The sequence below is a fragment of the Clavelina lepadiformis genome, chromosome 4 (genome assembly GCF_947623445.1).
Source record: "Clavelina lepadiformis chromosome 4, kaClaLepa1.1, whole genome shotgun sequence".
NCBI lineage: Eukaryota > Metazoa > Chordata > Ascidiacea > Aplousobranchia > Clavelinidae > Clavelina > Clavelina lepadiformis.
The window spans coordinates 6,503,110-6,525,680 of NC_135243.1; the positions used below are offsets into that span (position 1 = coordinate 6,503,110).

The following is a 22,571-nucleotide window of genomic DNA, read 5'->3' on the forward strand; positions in this document are numbered from 1 at the left end:
AGCGCGCACATGTGCTCTGCATGAAACCCATACAGAACATTTCAGATCGTACAAATACCTTGGTTGTAGGTAAATGGTTCAGAAACTTGTAGTTTATTAACAAAAAGATTTACTGTGCACACACTCTTGGCTCAGAACAAATATAGAACTTTATGCACACGCATAGGTTATACAGCTAAAATTTAGGGGCAGCATTTGTAGAAAGATATAAGCTACTTTTGCTTTCCAAGCGTAAACGTAATTCGTATAGTTGGTCCCCAATTGCAGTCTAAATTATTTTAACACAACGAATATTAGGTGATGCTCCTTTGATGTTGACGCTGATCGGATGATAAAATTTTTCAATGTGAAATTGAAACTTCTATGTGAAACCCTTTGAATGAAAACTTTCGAGCCTGCAAAATCAGTTTCAGAATGTTTTTTCGATGCTGTGATGTTTGCATGAATAACAAAAATATTCATGTCCTTTTTATTATCAACAACATCGTAAAGGTTTCAGTTATCCTATAGCCAGTGCGTCAAATGCTGCACATTGCTTAAGTTTAAATGTTTGCTCGAATGGTATATCAGCCAAAAACAACTATGCCACTTTTTACCTTCATTCTATGTCTAGTAATTAACAGTTAACACATACCAAACCTTTTGATTCATGTTAAATATTCAACGCTTTCAATTACAAGTACAACTACGACAACTGCTACTGCACGAATTTCTGTGGTAGATCAAGGACTTATGACACTTTCTCCACAGCACTTTAGAGAGAATCTGAACCAATTCATGGTTGAATTGTCCGCGTCTTTCTGCTTTGTCTTGACATTGAACTAAAAATACAAATAGTTGTCACCAAAGGCACCTTGCAACTGCAAGGTGCCTGTCACGCTGGGAACTAAATTTAGATAGAGGCTGTAGGGTTAGTATCAGCGGTTGTAAGTCACAATAAACTGAGCCATCACAATATCTTATATGAAATGACCCAGTTTCAAATATTCAAAACTTTTAGCTTTCAAGATTAATACAAACTTACTGAACTGAAACACCTGCCACTCTCAGATGTCTATGGAGAAAGAAATCAGTAGCAACAATTTTCACCAACGTTTCGTGCCAAAAACAATCTGTAAAGCAAATATAAAAAAAATATCTAAACTTGAACTATCATCAGATAAACCTGTTTTTACAGAACCAATTTCTCTTGCATATTAAACTAGTGAACATGCAAGACCATTTATACGATGTCATTATGGACATGAAACATAGAAAGTGACTTTTCTATCGTAACTAGGTCAAGAAGCCCGACGGTACAAGCGGTCAGGAAAACGGGGATGCAAAGTGTTAGTTTTAGTTATTTAAAGTTAAGTGAAAGTTAGATCTAGATAAAAAAGCGAGTCAATATTTTGCGTGCAATACTTCTATCGAAGTAGCCTTGTGTCCAAAAGCGTAATAAATAAAGTAGATGTAATAAAATAATTTAAAACAGCTGTTAGCTGTTGATCACGTTAAGAGGTCATGAATGTATTGGGCGGTTAAGCAAAGTAAACTTCAAATGAGCGCCGCCTCCATAAAGAAACGACCGGCATACAATTAAAGAACAACATCAGTGATGTTATGACATTTATTGCTCATTTTTACTTCGCTTCAAAGCACAATGTTAATGAACGTAAAACAAGGCTGGATTGACAGATGTTAACATTGTGAATTCAAAATGCCACTGATAAGATAGTTGACTTTGATCACAAAATCCTTGCAGTAGCAAAAAATGTTGTCATGGGAAAGTTCAGTAGTTCTATTCATTGCTCAAGCACCTGCTTTTACAGCAGAGTAGTGAGTGTCAAGCATATTTACTCAGGTTGTTACTCTGGTTAGTACGTTGCAGCATAATCCCTGGAAACCGTTCATTGAACCCTGCATCTGTAAAAGGCTGAGCAAGTCACGGTGTCTCTCGGGGAAATGATGAGAATGATGCCTGGTATTAACGCAAGTGTGGAGCAATTCAAGTTATGTGTTAAAATCAACAAACCGATTTCTCTTACCGGTACCACATTATAAATTATCACAATGACTTACTATCGAACTTGCTAAAACAATTTACTGAAGATTTACATTATAAACTACGCCATTGACGTCCAATTCAAAAGTTAATAGAACGCACGATACGGTGGTTTTCACGGACAAACAAGCCGAAAAATTTTATTAGGTCAATGCTGATATCAACATTATACCAAAATAAAGGTAAAATAAAGTAATGGCAACTTTTCACAACGGCAAGAAAATTTTACCTAGAAATAATTTAAATAAAGTGTTTATTTTTATCTTTATTTAATTGTCCGAGACGGTTATTTTGGAAATGAAAAGGACTGCGCAGGATGAAGGGCTGGATAAATTCTATAAGAAAAGCGTGATCCTGGCTATAATTGTATCAAAAGAAGTTTTGGGCAACACAGTTACAATCAATTATAGGTCTACATAATACATAAAAAATAATAATCAAACTTTGATAACGCGATGAACTATTACACTTTTTCCAAATGCAAAATAGCGGTTGTTGAGCATGAGGAAATCGTCGGCATGTCAATATTATGCAATACAAATTTAGTTGCAATTGGTAAGTTTTATGAATGGATATAACGGTTGAGTGATAGGTTAAACTCTTGCTTAAAACCTAAGCAAGAAAGCTATCAATTTAACTGACGGTAACAGGTTCGTGCATTGAACTTGAACTGGACGTTCAATCAACGTATGATACATTATAAACGTGTAGGCAGTCCTGGTATTCATTCAACCTGACCGAAGCTTGATGATTAGTTTTCTTTTAGGGTCTTGTTTCATTTCCAATATATACTGAATATATACTTCAATATATCTGCGCCCAGTACCTTATGCACAATCTGTGGTGACTCTTGGTCACGTCGATGACCTAGAGTAACCTTTGGATAAAAGCAAAAAGATTACGTGCAAAGTTGTAATTCGGTTTATTGGAAAATCTTGTACATGTGTGTGTATCCGACTAAAAATATAATGGATTGTATAGAAACACATTTTTAAACTGCATGTATAAAAATGGAGTGGAAACCATATAAAAAAAAGCTGACATAAGCATCGTGTATTATAATATACATAATGTATGCAATGTGTAGAACTGTTTTAGACAGGGGGATAACACATTCCGGATATATTCAATCACATAAGCTGCGTATAAGTAGTGCAACACTAAGTAACAGATCTAGAACTAAGTTTCAAGCTAAATTACCAAGGGTATGACACAGTGAGACAAAAATTCACAGTAGAAATTAGAAAGCAATATGGAATGCTAATAGGTGACAGGTAACGAACACTTTCTTGGAAGAAATTCAGCATAAAACAGGTTAAGACCAAAAAGATAAAAAATACTAAAACAGGACGGAAAAGCATTCAAGGACAACAGGGATGATAGAAATCAACCATTGTATAAATTTTGATGATTAATTGTTGTTGATGCTCAAGTTATCCTCCTCTTTGTTTCTTCTCCGGCGGATGGGACGCCGGTAAGCGTTCCAGATCCGGATGGTTTTGTCCCACGACCCCGACACGTACTAAAAAGATTTATATTAATTATGTTACATAAAAAACATACAAAAAAAGATTTTTAAAACCCATTTCGGTTCACGTTGTTTATAATAAATTACAGATATAAGAATATTTTTTCGCTATTCGAAGTTAGACTAGCTAAGTCTCATTTTTTTCGGTCAGCTTTAAAATTCTTTTACCCTGAATTAAAAGCCTCACGGTTCACCGTATATGAGCGTTAAACTTTATCACAATGGTCGCCAAACGAGAGTAAAAAAGCACCAACTTATGTAGTTAAGCAAATAACACCTGCGATCTTTCGACAACGTGAGCGATGCTTCGTATATTTTCAGTATGGCCGATGTTGGTTTGAACCAAGTTGGATGTTTCCATATCATAAACTCTACAAACATTTACAGCAGAAGAAACCATTACTATTATAATAGGGAGTGCAAGTGAAAAAAAAACGCGAAAAATACATCAACCAGACATGCCCGTACATATAACTGGTGCAGTTAACAATGTAACTGATAAAACGTGTTTCTACATTATAAAAAAGCATCATACTTGATAACTTTTTCAACGGCGGCCACGATACTTCCGTTTATTTTATCAATGCACAATGTGCTGACAGCGCCTTGGGTTGAGAGGATTCTGTCGCAAGCCATTCCGTCTTCGGACTAAAAAATACAAAGAAAAGATAACCATAATAAAAAGGAGGAGAAAATAACCAAGGTAAACAATCCTTTCATTAATTGCAATGAGTGGAGTTATTTCATATAACCCGAAAACAGTCGGATGACTAAATGTGAAATAACAAAAGCGTTCGATCGTGTATGGAGTCGCCCATCGTGTTTCGTTTACCAGAGCTTTCGGTTTGCCCGGGACTGAGAAAATTTACAGGCTCATTCTCCTACAAAACCGTGGGACTTCGGTGGTATGGTGTAATATCGCTAACATATTAAACATCATAAGCCTCATGCACTACTGGTGGATTCCTTTCGAAAGTTTACGCCAAAATACGGAGTTATTACCGATAGAAGAGAAATACCAATAAACAGAAGCGTGCAATAAATAAAGTAAGTAATGTAAATTATGTAAAAGTTTTAGTTAAATAACAATGATAAACAGTAACTCTTACCCATATTCTAATTGTCCCATCTTCAGAGCCCGTTATCCACTTATCGTACACGTGATTCCACCGTACTGACGTAATTTCGAGTTCATGACCTTGGAGGGTGTTGCACATGCGCATTTCGCTCCCGTTCGGACTGAACTCCCGGATGTAGACCATACCGTCGCTGCTTGCGTAAGCAAATTCGTTCCTACAAAGAAAATTATACTTTAGTAAGGGCTGACAAATAGGCGACAGTGTTAAAGAGGAATTTCATGCCTAGGAACTCAATTCTGTAGCAAATAATTAATCAAGTGAATAAAAATAATCAATCAAAATATTCGGGGTGAGAACGCCCCACATTTCATGCGCTAATCCCTTCAAATAAGGTTACCAATAATGTTAAAGATAATCCTATTAGCCCAGTTTACGCATGACCTGAAATTGGCAAAACGGCACACAACTTAACCTAGAAAATGGAAAAAGAAAGAAACAAGACAATAAAGAAAAGAAGCATTTAACTGGAAAATCAATTTAGCGTCAAGTAATTTAACGATCAACACAAAAGCGCGACCTTTTTCTGCAATATTCAAGATCAATGATGACGCCATCACACGCCAACTCCTCTTTCTCTTCTTCCTCTTCGTCTATGACGTCATTGTGACGGGGCAACGCGGTATTACGAAAGCGATCTTGAAGCTTGCCTGTCTCTAGACACCAAATAAGAATGCGCCGGTCCCAGCCTCCGGTTATCTGTGACGAAACGATTACGTTACAATAAGACTACTCCAAATGGCAAACATGCAATGTGGCAAAATATACAAACGAAATAACAATTTAACGTGACATCACAATACCAAATAGGTCGACGAATAAAGATCTTCATTGTGCACTAGAGCGAGACCAGTGACGCAATTGGTGTGGCCCAATAGGACGTTTTTGCAGATGAACCCCGCCACGCGATTGGTCACCGAATCTTTCGCCATCGAATCAGGAGTGATCGGAGTCTGAAATTAAAATGAGGAAAATTTTAATGACGTCATCAAATTGCACATTTTACTCACCAACGATATCATCAACAGTTCAACACGTTGTGGCCAATACCTAGTAAAGCTTATTGTTTACTTAATTTACGTGACAATCATTCATTATTACATGAAACATGAAGCATTCCTGAATCATAACCAAACAATGAAACTATTATCTATTCATGCGACATAAACAAGCATTGTTATAACTTAAACGTAACAATTACCAGTCCAGGAGTTCTCGAATCAGCAGCGGATGGATCGTGGATACTGGATCTTCTGTTATCAGGACCATCTCGGAGGCTTTGATTGTCGATCTTCTCGCTCAAGATCGAATCCGTGTCTTTGTTCATCTCCTCAACGTTGGGTGGGCGAGGAGTCGTCACAGGTCGATTTGGGTTGAGGAGAAATGTGTATTTGCTTATATATAAGAAAAAACATAGGCATGTTATATGGAATGCTCGAAAAATTCACAATTGCATGTGGGACTGATTAACTATGCTGTGTAAGGTTTAGTGGATATGGATGGATTAACTGACTGACATGGATTAATTGATATTGAACGAATATTCCAAGCTTTCCACAAAATGCACATACGCCGGAAGTACGGCGTCTTTTGCTACAATTTCATACGTGATGCTGTTAAAGTTGTTAAAGTTTTGCGCCTGTCAAGCTGCTGGTCTTGGTCAAATACGATACTGCCACAGCAATTTCATTAATCAACAATCATAACAAAGACATGAGCCTTTCGCACACAGAAGCCTTTGTTCGAGATAAGCAACCAGGTCAAGACAAATGGTGTCGTGAAGCGTTAAATCTCGTTATTAACGGTTGGTCAAAGCGCTTCAACAAAGAAACCGATTTGAATGAACACCCTTTGACAGTGAAGTAGACCTTGTCTGACGAACACATCATCGACTAGTTTGATTTCAAATATTAAAAGGAATTAATATAAATACTAATCTCGCAAATATTTTCACCATTATATGTTCATATTCGCTCTGAAAAGGAACAAATGTTTATGTCCGAAGCTTTTTTGGGTTTATAAATATGATTCTTGCATTTAGCGTTTAGATTGCAATCGTACGGCTTTTAACTCAACTTCGAGTCTACCTGTACAGTATGTTAAACAGAATTATTACAAAGTTTTCGCGACATAGCACCACGCTGGACTACCGGTAAACAGCCACTAAACGTGTTTCAACAAAGCACAACTTACTCGTCTAAATCCTTTTCTTCTTTCTCTGGTGTCAGCCGCGTGAGAGCGCTCACGGCAGCATAATCGAACCCCCAAAGATAAATGTTCGAGTCTTCGGATGCGAGAACCAAAAGGTCGAGGTGTTCGACGTAAATGCAACGTAACAATGCTGCGTTTGTGCTGTAATAATATCGCAGCATTATTATCTGGAAATACTGGAAACATTTTTACCAATCAGGTCTCGTTTAACAAAGTTGAAAAGATTGAGAAGCTTGTTTTTAGTTATTTTGAATTAACACCGAAGACACGTATTTTTTTATGGTTACAAAAACTAATTTTTTATCGATATCTTTACAAAAGGTACAAGTTTGCTTCACAAACAACATTACCAACTTTATAAAATGCGGTAAAGCAATGATTAACGCATAGAAAAAGCTAAAAAAAAATAGAGAAACATAATGTATCGAAGTACCGGTAAAAGCGGTATTACGGGATATGAATATACAGCAGAATATGCATTTGAGTAATTGTTTGCCGAAAGCTATCTTTCATGTTTCTTTCACGTCTGAAAAAGATTATAAACAAAACTACTGCAATAAAAACTGTCGAAAACCTAAAAACACCGGTCCAACCAGTTTAAACGGCCTGGCACCACATACGAAAAGCGATGTGCAGGCACATCCGTTACTTAATATGTCATAATACGAAGAATTACGTCATCTGACACAGTTTTGAAACAGAAACGGAAGCTTTCGTAAGGTGGTAGCATAGCAAAGCGATGACGAAATGGCATAAATACTAACCAAGCCAGCTGGGAGAAAATAAAATATTTACAGTTTTCCTACTGTAAGATGCTTAACGCTACATTCTACTGAGTATAAATGTTTTTCATAAGCGGCAACTTGATATTCTAAAGTAACCAAATGTCTAGTAAATTCCACAATGTCGTGGAATAAGGACCTATCAGAACCTAACACATTTCCAATCATTGCAACTAAGAAAATGATTCAGGACATCACGTGGCGTATAGAATTTAAAAGTTCAAAACTAATCTTAAGCGACCGGTTCATGTTATTTGCTGATTTTGCTCTGATGAAGAAAAACGACATTCGAAGCATGTTTTCAAATTAACTTAATGTTTATATTAGCTTTGATATGCATTGCAAACATGTATAACATAACAACATGTATTGTAAACACTTAGTTTGTAAAATGTATCTCAACCACACCAGAGTTATAAATCGAAACGAGTAATTACGATGAGGATGAACTCTAACACGCGGTCTCATCGTAAAGAAACATCTGCGCCTCTTGTTTGCTAATTGCTATATAGTCGCTAGACAAATCGCGAAACTGGGCCAGACATATTTAAAGCCATAACCTTAAGACGCCGTTTTAGATCTTTAATAAAAGAAAACTAAAAATATCAAAAACAGTACGAGTTGAAACTGCCTTTTGAGTTGGTTCGTTTGCGAATGGTGACATACTTAATACGTGTATTTCGTTTCCACGTCAAAAGCCAATGAAATAAATCATTCTAACATCTGGTTGCAAAACTACAGCACAATGGAATCAACTAACTGTTAACAGCTAAATGTTGGGATACTGATTGTTAACAAACTTATTATTACCTTGATGGTGATTGCACTAAAACTAGAGAACAACTGTTTAATTGCGAAACGCTTGAGTGTAAATACGCACTTCGTGTTTGAGAAAACAACATCAAAGACGCCTCTCAGTCAGCAAATACAAAACCCGCTGTTATTTAGTTCATCTTTGATATGTTTGCCCCGTCCGTGTGCAGGGTCATAAATTTATCTTCACTAGAGCTTGTTTGAGTTCGTTCGTTTCTATTTGCACAGCGCTCGACCCAGAATCAGTACGTGTGAACTACTCTAATGCCTGCAGCGTAGACTTTACACAGTATATTTGCCATTTTTGTCATATTGTTAACACGATAAAATACCCAACTCGGGAAAACAATTCGTATAATTAACCGCTATATTTTAATTGCAGAATATATACCGAACAAATGCCAATCAAATTTATGATATTCATTAACATAAATTGCAATAAAATAGTATGCTGCATTTTATTGTGATGTACTTGTGATACCAACAAGTTATTTGTTCCAAAACTTAGCTTATTTCTGCAAAGCGCTCGCACTCGTTGATGAAGAACCAAATACATCATTCGTCAAATCGATCGATCGTCCACCAAAAAACGAGTCAAAAACGAGAGAAAACATATGTCAGATGTGGCGCGTATTTCAAATCCTGTGAGCAGATATATTGCGCAACAGACGTCACAATTTCAAGGCTGGAAAGCAGTTGTGTGTGGGAAGTCTGTGGCCTAAATTCGTGTCATGCGCTGCTGGTTAAGAAGGAAACAAGGAGACAGAAAGTCGGACACGAACAAACATGGTTCTTCGACATGCAACCAGACAAGAAATAACTGCAATACAAATCTGCTTAACACGCCAACGGCTGAATTATTATCAAGCTTAATACGTATCGAGAACCAACGCAGAATTGCACCAAAACAAGACTTTGTAATCGCAGAAGTGCTCATTTGAAGAAAAAGATAAGAAAGTGACCGATAAGCGTTATTGGAAAATTTAACATAACAAAACAAAAAACCAGAACTAAGAACAAAGCATATGATTAACAATGAAATTATAGCCGCGTATATCCGGACTGGATCCCATTAATACCATCATGATACCACGTACAACAGCATGGTTTGTCACAAAAACGCCGCCATTTAAAAGCGAAAACGTCATTCCGCCATATTGATGCCCTCGAGGAAGAAGACGGCCGCCATTTTGTCTTAAAAGTAACGAACCCAAGATGAATAAACCAAGCTTAAAACACGAAAGTTTTCGACCTGTTTTCTTCGGCAAATATTATCAGTGTCTCAAGTACGCTTTAGAAGAGAAGTAATTCGATTGTAGTGCATGCCAAAACACACATGTATATGCCAATACACCTGAACCAATACACACAGGTACGATTTTGCCAATGTGTTGCAACTTCTCCAGAGCCTGGGGCACAAAGCTCAGCGCAATACATTTCAAAAGTACAAAAGATTATTTATTCTTAAACAGCATGTAGCTGACATGAATCATTTTATCGTCAATGTTGTTATCAGCGTGTATTGCTGTGATTCGTATAAACAAATGCGACAACTAATACACCATTCTATGGCGAGTCAAATACGAGATATGAAAAATAACGTTTTATTTTTTTCGGCAGAAAGCATCGTAACAACACTTACGAATTGTCTTCCTAAAAAAGATTTTGAGATTGCGACAATTATGACATTGGAACGTTTTTAATTTAAAAAAATCTGAACTAAGTCTTATGATTACATTACTAACATTTCCAATTGCATTTTTATGTTTCAAGACATCACAAAACATTTGCGCAATTTAGTCCTTGTAGGGCGGGTTGGTCCGTTGTAAAACACACATGACTTCCATGATCTAGTTATTTCTAGCTTGGAGGGATATGCGTTAGGTCTTTAATGTTGATAATTATCGTATTTATCGTTTCATTGTGCATTTTTAATTAATCGACGACACAGTTCTGAGAATTTTTACGATTATAATTTTCGCATGAATACAGCACAATTACCACCAATGTAATTAAAATAAAGGGATTGTTTCGTTATCAAGCTGGTTGGCTGCAGGGTAATCGAGGAAATCTTTTCGCGACTAATCTACCGACCTTCTAAAACGAGTGGTCTTGGGTGATTTTTATCAAGCCCAGTTCAAACAAAGGAGCAAAGAGCGAGTGTCAAATTTAGGGCGGGAACCGAAAAGAAAAAAGCAACAGGGATTAGCTGCGGGATACCATTGTCAAGATGCAGTATAAATACGGTGCCGAGACCGAATCTCATCAGTCGAGCGTGCACTCACTTGCAGTGCATCGACTCGACTCAAAGCTCGAAGAGAGCTATGGTTGCGTTAGAGGGGTTATTGCGAGAAGAACCGTTGCGTTATGACGGCGAAAAAACTTCTGTTCGTGGTAGAAAAGACACGTTAACTCTTTTGCCTTCGAACTGCAGGGAATTGCTGTAATTCATGCAAGCAACGCGAAAATGTTACTAACGTGTCAACACCGCTTTTAAAGCACTGTCCCATTTTTGTTTGAAATTAGTACTCGTATCCGCGACATCTGGGCAACGTGAAGGAACTTGCATATGAGTGGTTGAGTTGATCGACGCCTAGCCTTTCATTTGTAAGTTCCAAAACGATGTTTTAGATTTTCAACGTTCTAAAACGTGTAACAGTGATAACAGCTTTTTTGCGGTGCTCTTATTGTCTGTGTTGTATTATGGAACTTGCATATTTGTGTGACAGAACGTTGCGGAACTTGCACATGCATACGCAAATCCCAAAATGCGACACGAGACGATACGCCAGGTATGAATTTAAAACTTCGCCAGTGCTTTCGCCTCGTTAACATCGAGCGGAAGACACGATCGGCGGAAAACGTTTGACAACTATTACGTCACAAAGCAACACCGGGTGTCGACACGTCAGAGCGTCATTTTTTTGTGAATCGCTTAGTACGCTTCTGCGAAGGCGGCAGGAAACTCAATGCATGAGAACGCACAGGCACACAGCGTGCTTAACTACCAGCACTGTTGCGCATTAGAACGGCAAACCTGGTTCTAAAGCAATTGTGACAAACAGTTCCGCTGTGGCTGTGCATTTGGGTAAACGTTAGTAGGTTTAGTAACATGCGTTCAGTTACTGGTTAAAAAAACTTCACCACCGAAATGCAAGTCGTCTTTCGTGAGATTGTCCGTTAATCCAGTTAGCAAAGTCGTTCATTTCTTTCGTAACCGGTTTGGCCTATTTTAGGTGTTTGACCAGCGCGATCAGCTAAAGGTCTCCAGCGATTTAAATCTGGCCTTGTTTTCTTAGGAAATTAGGTTGCTTTCGCAAGGCAAAGCCATGGTAGATTAGTGACTTAATCGTACCACTACAACCTGAATTCTCAGAATTCGTTTTTATGACGTAATAAGCAGTTGGCAAAGAAACTGCAGCTGCTAGTTTTACGGTGATGCGTTTGGTTAGTTAAGTTTTTTAGTTATGCGGTTGGTTCTGTTACCTGAAACTTCTGTAAAAGTGCTGGTTTGTTATAACGGTACTATCCCAGAAGTTTTACGTAAAAGATCCTAGCAGCATCAGTTTCATATAATCGGCGTTTAAACCGTCGTTAGCTCTTCTTCAGCGACTGATTTATCGGAACTTTCCACCAAACAGGCTGTTCTCTGGTAGCCTGTTGCTGGACAGTTCCTCTAAATCGGAAATTGTGTCTCCTACGTTTAGTTCAGTTGAGATCAGACAGACAATGCAATTGCGTGATGGGATACTTGAACTTTTCATTTTTGTGTGTTAAGTTTTACACGCAGTTGTGGAAAGTTCTAGTTTCCTAATCGCATACACAACGTTGAATTTACCAGGTCAGACCGAAATACATGATTAGCAGAGTGTTACGTCAGGTCTTCATATTACGTACAACAGCGTTGGAACACAATTGAGACTGGCCGTTCCATTTCGGCGAGGTCAGTTATGTCTTAGCGTAATGACGTACTTAGCATCCATGCCATTGAAACTCGAAGTTTGGTCTAGATGCTGATGAACTTTATGAACAAGGATTTTGTTTTGAAAAACTTTTTCTTGAAGTTCAACAAAATCTCAGGCGCAATCACAAAGCGAGAGTTTTACCACGACAGGGTTGTAACAAATTATGGGACCCAGCGGGTTTGAACTTCGAGGAAGAGTTTTTCATTGGCAAAAACCTGTTCCTAAAAGATCAATACTACGGTGTCGCACGTTCAACCTTTGTATTTAGAGGAAGCCGACACTGAGATGTGAATCGTTTGAAACTTTCCCAGTAACAGGCCGACACTTGTACAGATCGTCCTGATGGTGAAGTTTTAAACTACGCATTTCACTACCATCAAGAAGCTTACAACAACAGACAGGCCTAAAATGACGACTACGCTGTGGAACTTTCCTTGAAACAGGACCTCAATGGACCTGTTTAAAGGAAATCCGCCAGTGTTTCGTTCAGCTAACAACGAGGCCTAAACCAACGTTCTTGACGTTGCAATTTTGGAACATTCCCTAGAACGGGGTGGTTTAATCCGATTAAAATCGTGTCAATCCGTTCTGGAGTGTCCCTGAAAAGCATACGGTCGCTTTCACCTACCTACCTACCTTTTATAAAGTGAAGAGGGCGCCACCAGGCCTTTGTTATATGCATAGTGCGATGTCTGACCGCCACACGACCTCTTGTTACGAGGGCTTTGTGTGTTGACCTTCTTCTTTCGAATGCCTAGTTCTTTCTGGATCGCCTCCAGTTTGTCCTGGCATTCTTTCTTGGTCAGCGCTTCCATACTACATAATGTTCCCAATAGAGAATTCACTGTTATTATTCGCAACTGCATTGTATCACAAGTACAACAATCTGTTTTACCTGTACATGAAATGACTTGACTGCAGTCTTTCCCATTTAAATACAGTGCCGGCACTTCCTCCACTAAACAAGAGCATCGGAACTTTACGAGCTGCACACAAACATTCAAAATGCGTTTTGATATTAGTGTGTTTGAATAATATCAACCGAAAACTATCATAGAATCAAGCATCACCCAAACTACCATTCACAATTTCTTGCTCTTAAATTTTGCATTTGGCTGGCAGTTTAATATTTTCCGTTGGCACTACTCATTCTCTATGGCAGCAGCAGTTGCAACTCAAGATTTCTGTATACGTTTATAATGCTATCTTGTATTTTACTGTTTTTTATTTGCTATTAAGTGGACACTGTTTGCATGGGGAGACATATAACTACCATGGGCTGCTGTAGTTTTCGCTTCCTCTGTGTTCAGTCTTTTTCGTGACTTTAAAGACAGAATAACATAAAAGATTAAAATAAAGTTTTAAACTCACTGTATGAGATGCTTTCAACTGCATTTCTGCACTTTAGGGCAGTTACGCAACCTTGACTGTTATACTTCCAAACCACTAGGTGTCGACGGTTGGTGGATCCTGAAATAGGTGTGCAATGTCCAGTGCCATATTTAGAACACATATTGACTTTTTAATCAGTAACCTTTAAAAAACACGTTAAAACTGCACTCACTATGATGTGGTTAAACTTACCTACTATTTGTCCAAAATCAGGATTGTATCTGAGCTTTAGTAGTTTGTGGTTAAACTCTTCGTCTCCATCAGACTGGAATGTAGGCAAGAACTCTGTCACCTGAAACAATTTATTTTCTAGCTCTATGAATATATTATTGTGGCCCAAATTTATTTCAGAAAATCACAAACTTAACCCTTAACATTTTGTAATAAATGTTACTTTTGTTAATAAAAGCACAACATACTGCTGCAGTCAGGGGGGCCAGAATTTTCTTTGGGGCAGAGGGGGCAAAATTCTAAAAAGGGCACTTTACAAATGTTATTTTGGTAGCAAATTGCGCCATCTTAAATTCCTGGCACTTTGTTATAAAAGAGATGTTAAATCGATCTTTTCTCAGTGTTTCCCTTGCAACATAAATGTCTTTACTACACTTATTTATACAACATTTTCGAAAGAAAATGCATCATACCTTAACGTGTAGATTAGCACTAGACTTAACACCACATCCAAGATTCGTGACACACTCACTTACTAGAACTAATCTCTTGAACCACATTGTGCTTTCATTGTAAGACAGTATTGCACCATAACAAATATTCATAACGAAATACATAGACAAAAGTTTGCTTTTCAAGGGTACAATACATGTAAGTGAAAAGAAGTTCCACACGCAATGCCAAATTGCCAAGCTTTAAATATATCAAGCTACACGACCAAGTGATTTGAAATTTTTCATCTTTTTTATGATTACGCTGTAAAGGTTTTGTAGCGTATTCACCAAACTGCCATTCCCAGTCCCCTGTGGTTATAAAGAATAAAATAGGCGACTGCTTCCCCCTCCATCTTCCAGCGTCCCTGAGCGCAGTTGCTCACTTATGAGTTGTATTGTATGAGAGCAATGTTAGCTTGTTTTGATAGCATAATTGCAATTTGACCTATAACTTACATTCTCACCAGCCTTGGGATCAAAGAGAGTAGCATGCTGCGATGCAGAGGCAATCCACACAACTTTAGCCCGAGGGATGTAGCACAAACTTGTTATTGTGTTGAAAAATATTGTTTCCAGTCTATGGCGCAGCTGTCCATCTTGCGACCAAATTTTGACAGTCCGATCAAATGAACCTGTTATTAACCTGGGTAATTGCTTGCAAGTTAAATAACAGTTAATAACCAATGGTGTAACAGTGTTATGGAATGGAACTCACGCATGCAACGTTTTCATAGTATCAAAATATATGGTATTTATCTATAGCTTTTCGGTTATATAGCAACATTTCAAATCTTATTTAGGCAAGCAATTAATATTACTTTTATTACCAAGTGTTGTTTTCATTGTCTTTTACTAATATCATGCAGTTTATTCCCGCCTCGTGTGCTCTACTATTGCAGTGTATCAAGTCCAATCCCTTTGTGCCAGGATATAACGTAGTATCGTAGATGCAAAACTTTCCATCATATCTGGATAAAAGTTTCAAAACACAAATAAATAAACACATAGCTTTTTAATTAGAACTGCGAGCTTTAATTTTGAGCAAGAAACTTTCTATGGCAGATCTGGAAGTACATTAAACAGATATCTTGGTGAATTTCACTGCAAAAATATGATAAGTAACATTTTCTTCAACTTTGCCAAAATTCACATTAATATCTGTCACAGCTATGTCAATTATAAGTCATTTAATATACAGAAGTAGTCGTACTGATAGAATAAGTAGTTTCATTCCACTTATACAACTACAACTTTATCAACTATCATTACCCAGCTGTGTAGACTCTTGATTCATGGCAAATAATGCAGGGCACAATGTCCTTATGATGTTGTGCAATGTATGGTTTTCTTCGGTCAATTAAGTTTCCGGAGTGTCGTAGAGGGTCTAATGAAAAAAGCTGCACGGAGCCATTTAAACCGCAAATGACCTGCTGCCTTCTAAGATTGAAGAACATGACGTATATTGGATATCCCACCTACAATAGAACTATATTGTACTATTTTGTACTTTGTAACTATATTTTATATTTCAGTGCTACATATTCCTACTCATCCACAGTCGATTTGAATATAATTGCTTTTAAATTTTATTTTTATAGTTGAAGGTCTTTTATAACTTGAGTAGGTGCTTCTTTGTACTGAAACATGTATATTTATACGCACACCAAGGTACAAAGCTGCTGAAATAAATTAAAAACAGCCTAAACACTTATAAGAACAACAAAAAATAGGAAGAGTAAATACCCGAATGGAATCAACAACATTTCCACCACTACCCCATGCAATGATCAGTCCATCATTGGCACAAGAAAAAAGCAGTTTTAGTTCAGCCCAATATCTGAAATCTGTCAGCCAGCCTCGATGTTCAAAGCTGGTTAGCATAAGCTTTCCTGTGTCTTGTTCCCACCATTTCATTACACCATCTGCGAAAACAATACTGGTTAAATGAATTGCAAAAAATGTTTAATTAGCCTTTAATGAGGATGCAAAAAGAGGTGCATTGTGGCATCACAGGAATGTTTTCTAAACCTAGTGTTGAAAGAAATAATTCCAACAAAAATTGCATAAACTTTTTTTTTTGGTTAATATTTTCGATGTTATTTAAGTGTAGGTATTATTTCGTTTCTGCTGGTATATATTCCTTAAAAAACATTAATTATTATAGAACATAAATACTTGTGATAATTATCATCATTATGTGAAACACCTGAAGAAATTAATTGTATACTAGATGCAATGTCATGGGTTCAAACCAGAAGTGAAAAAACAGGAGACAATTCTACGATAGTTCTACAGGTAAATACCACATACAAATAAGGCAAAGTAGGCCATGGTAACAATAGGGCAACACGACATCTTGTGTTGTTAAGTTACAAGTAACAATAGCAATTCTCAACCATAATCAAATCATCTGTTAGTTTCAAAAGGCTCTATACCACACACGAGAAAGAGTATGAACAAAACCATGAGTTGTGCGGCTTGACAATGAAATAATACGATTGATATTGACTGCTACTTGTCTAGAACTGTCTACTTTGGTTTATTGTATTACTTCCACTTTTGGCAGAGTTTTAAAACTTAGAAGAAAAAAATCAATCTGGTAATATGTACAACAAAAGTTATATACCTATATATATATATATTATAAACTGTCTTGTAATTTAACGCGATCTGTCGAAAAGGATAAAAATGTTTGTACAATGCATGCATGAAATAGCTTAAGCATTATGCTTTCCAAAATGATTTTATAAAAGTTATACAAAACTTAGGCCACAGCAATGCTGGGCCTAATACGAAACAAGCGAATTAAGCAGAAGTAAATGTGAGCTGTCTGTAAAAACTTGAACCAATGAAAATATGTCATGCCATATCGAATAATTTTACACACATTTTATGACATGAAGTGCAAATAGTGAAAGGATCAAGTCGATTGGTGGTACGACCAAGCTGCAGAAAATTTTCAGTATTTATTTTTAAAATAACTAAAAACTCCAGAAATATCGTACTTTATGAAAAAAATTTTCGACCTCAATTAAGTTTAAGCTTTTAATATGAATAAATTTGACTAGGACACAAAAAACATGGATGTATTTGACATGAAATGCTGCTTATAATATCATCAAACATAAAATGACTTCCTCAGAAGTCAGAGTGCAGTGATGTGAAGTACAAATCAACTCATTTCATTCAATTTGTCATGTGACACGCCGTATATTGTGTGTCATTTAAATTATGACAGTTTGTGATGATTTCAAACAATCCACATATTGTCGAGATCCTGCTGAGTGAATGGCTGAGTTCTGTTGTGCACATATCGATATACTAATCTCAAGTTAAAAGCATTACTTGCTGGTTTGGTTGACTGGCTAGGCTAACACTTAAACTATCCAAATCAAAATTGTAGGAACGGAGTTCAGTATTCAGTGGCTACGCTGTTTTAAATTATCCGAGAAATTATCATACTTGCTCTTGTTTAGTCAAACTGTGGTCCTGGCAAACAGTACAAAATCAGAGAAACACTGCAAAAAGTAAAAATGCACATCGTGAGAAAATGTACATCGACATAATTTCTAACAAAAACTCAAGCTGTAAGTTATCATGCTAAAATGTGTGTAACATTTTTAAACTAAATTGTGCAAATACCAAGTCTTCTAGGTGAGATTAAAGCGAGTGGTTAATGAATCATTCCCATTAAATAAAGCTTGAAATCAAATACTTTCAAATTTTGCCAACAAACGCATCAGCCTGGCTTAAAAGTCTGGCAGTTTTTGACAACAATTAGTGCGTACAACTTAAGCCACAATTCTTTGTTTATTTATTTAGCAATAAATTATTATTTATTCAAGTAACCAGCTTTCATTTATTACAATACAGCATGAAGATAAAAAAGCTCGGCGGACATGGTGAAAAGCGTCGTGCGTTCAAGTGTCACACGATCCGCTATGGGCCAACCACAGATCCGGGGACATTTTGTAGCCTAACCAGGTAGGGAGGTAGCTTAGATCCAAACGTATTGGCCTTGTGTTGGTGAGTCACTTTCATAATGGCAAAGGTCAAAAAGTCGACTAACAAAGACATCCTAATACCAAACGTTAAATTTTAGATTTTAGCGTAGGTAAAAGGATAGGTATTGCGTCGACATACGTGGCTTACCTTCAAAACCAACAACAATTTCTCTTCGAACTGGATGAAATCCAATGGCGGTGATAGCGCGTGTGTGGGTTTCATTTATCATAAACTGCTTTTCCATTGCCATGGTGGCTACTAACCACCATTACAACGCCCCACGAAAGGATAAAAGTACTTTTTCGTTTTTTCACCACTTTTCAAACTGGACTGAATAACTGACTTTTCAAACCAATGCAAACAAGCAAAACCAAAGCTTGGGTTTGCGCCGGTGGTCTCCCTTGGATGTTGTATACACAACGTTTGAGTCAATCGGACAAAAATAAATCAGTTTTTGAGAAATCACAGCGGTTAAAAAGTACACATTTTAACAAACCATAATACAAAACTACCAATTTTTAAATTTAAATTTTTAATATTTATCATTATTTAAATTAGTAACATAGCCTAAATTATCAACTTTCGTCCTTATGTTAATTAATTAACGGCATGATATGGGTCGCAATGGGCTATGCACCGTGGTATCAACGATATAAAGAACTTATATATAAGTTCTTTATATCGTTGGTGGTATCAATGGTATGGTATTGAAAATGATAAATTGGAACAAAGAGTATTGAAGAAATTAATCCGTAATCGATCAAAATTAAGGAAAGTCTTGAACGACTTAAAATAAACAAGACCAAGATTTTTACCGCTTGAGTTTTGGTTGCCGAGTTTATTTACACCCATTTAAAAACATATCTTTTTTATTTCCTTTGTTTTTGTGGTGATGTCTGATTTTGACAATGTTCACAATGACTGAACAGAAGCAAGCGTCGTGCCTTGCCCCCGGCATAATAACGAGAGTTTATGGTGCCGCTGAGTGTCGCCTGCGGATTACGTAATGAGCTTGGTTGCTCCAATACTCTTTTAAACATTATACATTGGTAGGCTTATGATAGCCAAAATGCACAGTGTACATGCACATGAAAAACGAGCATACCAGAATTATGTCACAATCAATGCCGAAATTACGTCCTCTTTACTGGAGAAATAGAGATCTTAAAAACACTTAAAATTAATAAGCTTTGTTCGTTGTGGAAAACATTATACTTTTGCATCTATCGCTTTGGGCGTCAGCACTATTATACTCACACAGGCCTATGTTCTAATATACTCACCTAGGCTATGTTACTGTCGTTTTTTATTATAAAAAAGTTCTCATTTCTTTGTAGGCCTATACGTCCTACAGTTTATACCTTCGTAATCTTCTACGGTCATGTTAAGCATTTCTTTGCCATTGCCACTCTCGCTTCATGATGTGCTGTTGGGTAGAACACGAATCTCGATATCACAAAAATTGCAATACACACGGTTATCGACTATTTTTCAGCAAAACTTTTTTACAATCGGGAATTTTGGTTGACTGTAAAACACAACCTTCGCAGAAATCAAGTTACTTTGAAGTTACATATTCACCGAGCGTTATAATAGTTATACTAGGCTTAGTTTGCAAACATTATAACCATAACTTTATCGTTTTAGATAAAATAAGAAATTAAAACTTATTTTTTTGTAAAATATTTGAAAGTATTGTAGGCTACTTTTTTGCTTTGATTCACGAAATATCTTGTTAAAATAAGTCTGCGATATTGTACGATTGAAAAACATTTATTCATTAATCCTCTAAAAATTGGCTTTGAAACATAGGAAGAAGCAAAAACAAGATTCTCTCTATATTTCAACGATGTGTTGCCACACTGCATTTATTTTTTTAGATAATTTTGTCCGCTCGTGGGCGCGACAACATCGAGTAATAACAACTTACAGGTTTATGAAGGTAACGTTTGTCATACGACAATACACTTGACAAAACCTTTTTTCTCTTTTCAACTTAAGGTACAATACGTCACTTGATCGATATAATTATATCTTTGAGTTTATAATGGTTATGTCAGTCTAACATTCATCTGCGGAATGTGGACTATTATGTAGTGATATTAAGCTACTTTCTAAAATTTCATACAGCCTACTGTTTTTTGGCATATGATATTTTAACTCTCTGTTACACAAGTTTGCAAAATTACAGTATTGTACGGCAGAAAGCTTAACATTGTTAAAGCTTTTGTAGTAGACCTGCTACATAATCGTATGTTTTCTAGATGGAGACTATTAACCAAATAAGGAAAGCGAAGAAAACTCTCCTAATGGTTTGTAAAGCTCTTAAAAACAGATTACCAATCCATCAAAATATTGTCGTAAACAGGTTAATGAAATTTGACAGAATGATAAATGCGCTTTTAGTTGCCATGTAAATGTCGCCAAAACACACCAATAAATAGAGAAAGAAAGATATTTATTGAAAGAAATAGTTCGGGTTTTCATGAATCATTCTTTTTTGGTATAAGAAGAACTAGAATAAGTCTTGCGTCATTAAGCAAACCCCAATTCTTGAACAATAGAGCGTAGCTGTTCTCGCACGGCTACTGATAAAATAAAATAAAATTTTTCTTTGCCGTTTACATGATCGGGCTAAGACTAATTTGTGAAGCAAGCCTAAAAGACGCGTAAAGTCAATACTACTGTGTTTGCCCTGATAAGACATCTACATAGTATTTGAAGCTTTCCCGTAATCAGAGGCCAGTGTACGAAAGGTAGGCTGATCGGAATAACAAGCTACTGAAACAGCAACAGGCGTTCCAAAACGATATTGAGTTTTCAAAGAACTTAGTGAAAGAATTCCTGGAAGTCCGCACAAGGTGTACCAAGGGCTACTGCGCATAAATCAGAGGCTGTCGGACATCGTGGGAGAGATTGTAAATCGTTGCTTTTTTAACAATTTTATTTCTGACGTTATTTGCTTTTGTGAAATTTTGCAAAAGTTCGGTAAAAGTGTTGTGATAAGGATTATCGAAAGAAACATATACAATACGGCCCCTTCATTATTCCTTCGTTTGACCTTTACATTCGGCATTTGCGGTCGTGGCATTTATTTGCTCTAAGTAAAGCAAAATCTGGTCATAATGGTAAATCACCTCAAAGGGTCATAAACTTCTCGCTTATCGAATAAATCCTGCTTTGTTCTCTGCCTTTGCTTTATATCAAGGAGATCGCAAAATATGACCGTAGTCATTTATCATGCAAGTGAAAAGCGCCAGAGTGTAGGTATACCCAAAGGTACAGCATAGGCCTATTTATTGTGGATTGCATTCCGATTAATCCGATATCAAAGGTTGAAAAGGGAGCAACCGATCAAGCTTGGCAGTTAATTGCAGTCCGACTAGGTCAAAAGTATTTTGAATATAAAGCAATCACTACGTGTGATAGCTTAGAAACTTGTTCAAGATTAAATCAATACCGATATTGAGTAATAGCAGCGTATATGAGTTTTGTCACGTTTTCTTCGCTTGTGATAATTGTGCTTGATGAACTTGTGTCAAGAAAGTCAGCTGAAAGTTTTCATATACAGTGGAAGCTTTGCTGAACCGAAAAATATTCGTGACTGAATTCCAAACTTCACAGCATCTATGTATTCATGGGAACTTTGAAACAGTCAACTTTTAATAACTCAATGCATTGGATGGATCTTTTCCACTTCCAGTTAACAAGTTTTTACATAATCGGCTTTGAGATTCATTAACAAATTTACAGGTCGAATACGTATTACCAGCTGCTGTGCCTTGTAACCTTTTGTTTTGTAGTTTATGGATGACTACAATATATACTAAGTAAATTACAACTGTTTTTGTTTTGAAATTCTTAAATTTAAAAGCGTTGAAGAGATTTTCTGATGATTTTCTTATAGACTAAAAATTTACAAGCGTCCACAATTTAGTTGTGTTAATACAATCATTTTCAAGAGTTTTAAATAACTCTTTTTTATTATAGGCTCCAAATTCAAGTCAAATAAAAGAAAAACTTTAGAACA

General features: G+C 36.7%; 1 protein-coding gene across 1 annotated transcript; it reads right to left on the reverse strand.

The window, feature by feature from the left end:
• Positions 1 to 2,942: 2,942 nt before the first annotated feature.
• On the reverse strand, positions 2,943 to 18,906 carry LOC143452911 (uncharacterized). Its single transcript, XM_076954053.1, has 17 exons — positions 18,689 to 18,906; positions 16,280 to 16,458; positions 15,806 to 16,011; positions 15,364 to 15,504; positions 14,993 to 15,179; positions 14,064 to 14,163; positions 13,851 to 13,949; positions 13,375 to 13,465; positions 13,116 to 13,295; positions 6,902 to 7,060; positions 5,910 to 6,102; positions 5,512 to 5,661; positions 5,229 to 5,407; positions 4,682 to 4,865; positions 4,108 to 4,220; positions 3,850 to 3,943; positions 2,943 to 3,566 (listed from the first exon to the last, which is right to left on the reverse strand). The coding sequence occupies exons 1-17, from the start codon at positions 18,789 to 18,791 to the stop codon at positions 3,456 to 3,458; spliced, it is 2,469 nt and encodes an 822-aa protein (XP_076810168.1). The 5' UTR covers positions 18,792 to 18,906; the 3' UTR covers positions 2,943 to 3,455.
• Positions 18,907 to 22,571: the final 3,665 nt, after the last annotated feature.